This window comes from Lathyrus oleraceus, chromosome 2 (assembly GCF_024323335.1).
Source record: "Lathyrus oleraceus cultivar Zhongwan6 chromosome 2, CAAS_Psat_ZW6_1.0, whole genome shotgun sequence".
NCBI lineage: Eukaryota > Viridiplantae > Streptophyta > Magnoliopsida > Fabales > Fabaceae > Lathyrus > Lathyrus oleraceus.
Window position 1 is genome coordinate 488000255 of NC_066580.1, and position 6854 is coordinate 488007108.

The following is a 6854-nucleotide window of genomic DNA, read 5'->3' on the forward strand; positions in this document are numbered from 1 at the left end:
TCTTTCCTAGGTTTACTTCGAGCGTTTCCTTTCCCTCTTTTGGGATAAATAACGCACGGTGGCGGCTCTGTTGTTTCTTTCCTTTCCCGCCGGTTTTTCGCGTAATGCGACACTTGTATAATCAACCAAATTCAAATTATGGATTTTCCCTCCAAAAAGCACATGTATGAACACATGATCATATGAACTTCTTTCATGCAATGCAATGGTTGATTTGGCCAGTATTGGTCACAAGGAGCATTTTGCAAAAAGAGTGGACCAATTTGGAGTTTTGAATCAAAAGTTATGCCATGTTGAACTTCCATGTACACTTTGTGATCATTTGGTCATAACTTCTCAACCAATTATCAGATGACTATGATCTTAGACTCTTTGAAAAGAGGAGAGGAAGGTCTTAAACTTTCATGTTCACAAAAAATCCATTTAAAGCTTCTTTGATGTTGCAAAGTCAAGTTGAATGTGGACCAAAAACTTGCCATTTTTGGAAACTTGAAATTACAGGTCACTTTCCATTTTTGGAAACTTTTGCCATGACTTCAAAATCTTCAAGATATATGTTTGGAATGATGAATGGACCTCTTTTGAACATGATTGAGGTGTTTAAATTCATCTCCCCACCTCATAGTCCTCAGCTCTTGCACAGTTGATTTTATGTGGTCCTTAGATGACCTTGACATGCCCTGATCAGCTTGAGCCTCTACCACTTGGGGAAATGGCTCAGAAATGAAACCCTAGCTCATATAAGCCCAACATAATGACCATATGATCCTCATCATCAGCAAATACCTTATCTCCTTGAGAAACCCTGGATGAAAGAATGTCAATGATTAGGGTTGACCAGAGGTCAAAACCCTAATCCCAAGGAACTTGAGCATGAACAATGAAACCCTGGATGATGATAGAGCCATGATGATAGTGATATACCCTTGCAATCAAGATAATGCTCAAGACTTGAAGAACCAAGAAACCCTAATTGAAGCACAAACCCTCAGATGGTTGATCTTCAATTCATAGTAACCCTCAGGCTTAAATCATGCACCTTCTCCATCTTCTGAAAAGACTTTGGAGGATGACTTTTCTCACTTTCAGATGATATGCAAAAATGCAATGCCTAATGCTCTAAAGTATGAAATGCAATATGCTAAACTAGTCCCAAGAAGAGGAGGGAAAATTTTGAGGTGTTACACAAACATATTAATTTTCTAAGTTATCAACTCTACCATCTCACTCATTCTCATTCTTTTATCGATTTTACTCACCTGAAATTACTTTAGTGTTGAAAGAGTGAAAAACTTCGTCTGAGAGTTGTGTTATTTTGTTGTTGTGCTGAATTTGATTACTCAAGGGCTTAATTTTCTTGTGATTTTTTAATATACTTGAAGGTTGCAAGCTAAACCTGTAAAAATTTGGTGTAATGTTGTATTGAACTTGTATATAATCCCAAGTTGTTGTTGTGGAAATCACAATAGAAAACTCTTGGGGACTAGAATAAACCATGTGGTTTAAGATCGAACTAAGATAATCTCTAGTATAATTTTTCTTAATCTATCTTTTTATATTTCTAACATTTTTTTTCTACTTAATCTATGCTTTTACCATTTTCTTATAATTAACCAACATAAATCCAATCATTTTTATAAAAAGTTTTTAAAATATGAATATCACTTATTTTATGTTTGAAGTTGCTTGTTCAACAATTAATTATTTACTTTTTGGTTCTCCTGTACCATGCATTGTCTATAACTCAATCTCTTTCTTGGATCTTTGTTGATTTACTAACATTAACCTCTAGTTCTTCCTTGAATGGATAGAGATATTTATCTTGTTTGACCTTTAATTTTGTATTTGTTGGAAGTGGTGACTCTTGCACATCTCTTTTTGTTTGCCTCACATACATGTTATAGAATATGAGACTTTCTCTACACAACTTCAAGCCATCATAAATTTTAATGATCATTTTCTGCATGAGTTCACCTATCTCTAAGTTAATGTTAACTCTAGAAGTTAGTATGAATAACCTACCAATAATTATAAGGAACCTCTGCTTCTTCCTCAATCTTAAGAACTACAAAGTAAACTGCAAAATAAAGATCCCAAAATCTTCCATTATCCTATAAGCGAATAAATAAGACTTTTACCTATATTAATCTCATGTTGGTTGACTTTACTTCTCCTATTAATTTTTCATAATTTAGAGTGCTATAACACTTACTCTTTCCCCAAAATCACATAGTGCATATAGAATTTTTTGACTTCCTATAATACAAGGAATAATGAAGTTTCCTGGATCTAGTAATTTTCTTTTAAAATTTTGGCATATCCTAGATATTGTTGTAATGCTTCTGCAAATAGATTTGTTACTTGTACAGTTCAAGGATTTTTTTATATTGTCCTTCCTTCAAATATTTAGATTCTGTTTTACAAACATATAGGTTATAACAAAAATATATAAAATTGAAGAAAAAAATTAATATATAAGGGAATTCACATCGGCTGATGATAATCTTATCAAATGTAAAAAGTGATCTTAAATCTTATCAGCTTGGTTAACAGTCTCAATTGATGAAAAAAGTGAGAGATTTCACATCGGTCTAAAGTCCAACCGATATGAAAACTGAGGGACTTTCCCTCGATTAAACTCCCAGACGAGAAGAAAAATAACGCATTTTATAATTTTTCACTTCTGTCAATAGTCAAAAGGAAAAAGTAGTCCATTTTTCATAATATTATTTGTTACCTCAGACCCTAACTAAAATAAGAGCATATTCTCAACCGAAGTATAAGTCTTTTTTTTATAGTAGCATTTATGCATCTAAATTTAAAATAAAAAAAACAAATTAAAATTATGTAATGTATTAATAACATGGTCAATATGACATTAAAAGATAAAATTATAAAAGAAATTAAGTGACAGTGCGACATCACTATATTTGGTGATTCGGTTTGTTCATGAATAAAAAATATGAAGAGTCCTTTTAAGTTAACTAAGTTGGTAGGTGTGCAGAAATATCAAATATATGGATGCAGATTCGAATTCGCGACATCCTACTTATTCATCTTTAAAATGGTGAATTTATGCTACTAGACTATTTAACATAACAAAATATGAAAAAAATTCAAATGATAGAGATGAAATTTGTAATTTTTTAACTGATATTTTTTTTTTAAATAGCCTAAATGACATGGAGGAAAATAAATATATATATATTTTTTGTCTGGAACGGGTTTTTATCAAATTATTGTTGAACTTCTATGTGCATGTTTCTTCGTAGCAGTCAAGGAACTTCTTAGTGATGAAAGTGACCACATATATGATTCAAATTGACACATTAGGAAAGTAATATTGGACGAGTAACACTAGGATTGTTATAAACATTGTAGTACACGAAGTATATGTCTCATTCCATATAGTAGACAATGAATATGTCAATTTAGTAGTGACTCACATCACATGCATACTCTCATTCATTCATATCATATCAATATCCAAATGGCTACCTTGAAATTTCCATTCATATTTTCCATATTTCTCTTATTTTTTGACTCAACAAAAAGCAAACATCAAAGTTGTGTAAAGAGATATTGTGGAAACCCTAACTTAGGTCTTCTTTTGGAGTTCCCTTTCATATTAAGAGAACAATATCATAATATCAATAATCAAACTGCTCGATGTGGATACCCAGGGTTTGAAGTTTCTTGCGACCGTTATAAGCAAGCTGTGCTTAAACTCTCAAACGATAGAGAATTTGTAATCAAATCTTTTTCCCTTGAGAGACAAAGAATGTGGATTAGTGGTCCCAATAATTGTCCACCACTTAGGTTTCTCCAAAACATAGACTTCAAAGATGATTCACCTTTCCAATGGGACAACTCTTTTCTTAGTCTTTTTGAGAATGTAACATTTCTCAACTGCAGTACCAATTATGCAAAGGAACCAAATCCAATGGTTGATTATCTTCCAATCATACCATGTTTGAGCAATGAAAATTATTCGATTATGTATACGTTACACTCGCCTCTTAAATCGTGGAATAATTCATGTCATGAGATTGGTTTTGCTAGGGTTCCAGTGAGAGATAATTCACATCAACCATTGGTAATCATGGATGGACTTTACTCTGATGTGTTGCTGCGATGGAACACTCCTTCTTGTGGTTGTGAACCTGATCAGTTTTGTGGCTTTCAAACGGATACCGGTCTTGATGTTACTTGTTTCAATTACAACTACATGACTAATCACCCAGGTATTTTTTTTTCTAGAGAAGTTCATTTGTGTGCACTAATGAGTCATGAAAAATTTAATGCATATTTTTTCAATGACAATATTCTACTTTTGGATTCTATTACTTGTTACATGAGTTTATTAGATCCTTATGTAGTTGGTTATTTTAACTACTTATATTTATGTAGGTGAAAATCCTTCAACTCAAAAGTATAAAAAATTCCACTTTTTTCCAGTAGTATGTGGAATATCAGGAATTTTATTCTTCTTGTGGATATCTTTATCCATATGTAAGGATAGACAACAAAATCAAATCCAACAAAGACAAACAATTACAAACATAGAACCAAATAATCCAGAACCTCCTTGGTTTGTGTTTGGGCTTGATAGATCAAGAATAGAACAATATCCAAAGATTCAGCTAGCAGAAAATGGACAATTACCTAAGTCTATTGACAATGTTTGTTCCATATGTCTTTGTGAATATAAACCTATGGATACATTAAGGAGTATACCCCAATGTAATCATCATTTTCATGCTGATTGTATAGATGTTTGGCTCAAGATGAATGCTACTTGTCCTTTATGTCGAAACCTGCCAGGGTTATGAATGAGCTTTCGTTATCTCTTTGTGTCTCTTTCTATATATATAACTTTTTATCCAAAATAAATAAATTTCTACTATTTGAATATGTCATAATATTATTTTTATATTTTATAAACAAATATATATATATATATATATATATATATATATAAATATATATATATATATATATATATATATATATATATATATATATATATATATATATATATATATATATAATAATAATAAACTCTCTTGAAGAATATATTTTTTAGATAAATAAATTTTGGGAAATATTATTATTGATATTGAAAATATTTTTCTTGTTTTTTGTTATTGAACAAAATTTTATTTTTGTAACGTGTGGAATTTAATTTACAGTACAATCAAAAGCCATAAGATAATTTAGTTTCCAATTTAATAATAATAATAATTTAATTCAATAATAATAATCATAAATTTAATACAGTAGTTAATATTTTTTTTAATTATAATTTATTGAATAATTGTTGTCTATTTAAATTTGAAATTTATAGATGGTTTTTAAATTATTGTCTCACAATAATGTTACGGTAAACACATATTTGAATTTGATCTATTGTGTGATATCTATGCAGCATTTTCTAAGAACAATAGCAAAAACATGAATGACTCTTTTAGTCTTCACATTAAATATATATTGCAGTTATATATAATATCAGTTCTATTTTTTATCAATTGGATGTAATAATCAAGATTGTTTTCTAGCAGTATCATATATAAGTCATGTTACAGTCTGTAATAATTCATGCACACATTACAAATAGTCAATCATCAGCAACTAAATCATACCATATTGCATACTACTACTGCATCAACAACAATGAACTGCTTGTACGGATCATTACAATAACAGTTTGTACTTATAACAACTTTGAAGTTAAAATCCTCTCAGAACAGTTACTTGCATTCAAATCTTTCAAATGGAACAACATAGATAAACCCCTTATTACATCAACAGACATATAATGTGCGATATGACTCATGCTAAAACATAATACATCGTCGGCTCCAAGCTTCTTCTCTTTGGCAAATTCGTACCATACATGGTCAATATTCTTCTCATATGAATCTCGTCGAGCTCTGTAAATAACGCAGTTATATAACCTTTCAAATCTTCAATAGCGATCATCTTTATCGCATCCTGCTTTTCACCAAAACATTATTTTGATATGTTCATTGGGATATGCTGCAAAAATGAACAAAACACATTTACATAACATCTTTAAATACGATAAGAATAACAGTCAAGCAATTTGAGTGCCAAGACACCAACCAACATATATTTCCCAGACTTATTTTCTTTCGTCACGGTATAATTCCACTTGCAATCGTTGCTAACATCGTCGTGTTTTTTCGGACTCATTAATTCAACCCTCCTTTATTAGAGCTTCAATTTTTGTATCTTGGTCTTCTTCAAACTATTTTTTTTAACTTGAATACATGTGCCCTCGTGTCTTCATTACTATAGCTTTAATAACATTAGTAATTCGATATACTATAATTACAAATAAAATTAAATTTCAACTATGATGAATTGGAATAAGATATTTGTAACAGAGGAATATTCAGAAAACTAATCTTAGTTCCAATGATAGAAGATTGATGACATGAAAGTCATACATACCTGGCATAAGCATACATTTCAGAGTTGTTGCCAAACATAGTTTCCTTTCTATAGTTCCAATGATAGAAAAGCGATGACATTAATACCTTAATCCTTACATTATATAGCAAAGTGTAAATGGGCTTAGACATGGATTTCAGCCTACAAGCCTAATTAATGAGTTTGAGCAATAAAGTCCTCTTAAAAACGGTTCTATAACAGACATCATATGCAATATATATTGATATATTTATAAGTGATCACATATATATTGTTTGTTTGCAAAACTAACTCATTTTAATTTTTTGTCTGTTAAACTTCAAATCACCAAAATTATAAGTGTAACATGTAAAGTAAAAGTAACCAGAAATGAAACACATAATGCAGCTTCTACATTA

The 6854-nt window shown here is 30.5% G+C and overlaps 1 protein-coding gene across 1 annotated transcript; it reads left to right on the forward strand.

Annotated features, from left to right (window-relative positions):
• Nucleotides 1–3490: 3490 nt before the first annotated feature.
• LOC127123906 (putative RING-H2 finger protein ATL21A) lies at nucleotides 3491–4832 on the forward strand. The gene is made up of 2 exons (XM_051054081.1): nucleotides 3491–4244; nucleotides 4411–4832. Exons 1-2 carry the CDS (start codon nucleotides 3491–3493, stop codon nucleotides 4830–4832), a joined length of 1176 nt encoding a protein of 391 aa, XP_050910038.1.
• The last annotated feature ends 2022 nt before the right edge of the window (nucleotides 4833–6854 follow it).

Excerpts from the sequence above, each read along its gene's own strand:
- LOC127123906 (XM_051054081.1), top strand. The coding sequence starts at position 3,491 with ATGGCTACCTTGAAATTTCCATTCATATTTTCCATATTTCTCTTATTT. Across the intron at positions 4,245-4,410 it reads CTACATGACTAATCACCCAG|GTGAAAATCCTTCAACTCAA; the intron begins GTATTTTTTTTT and ends ATATTTATGTAG.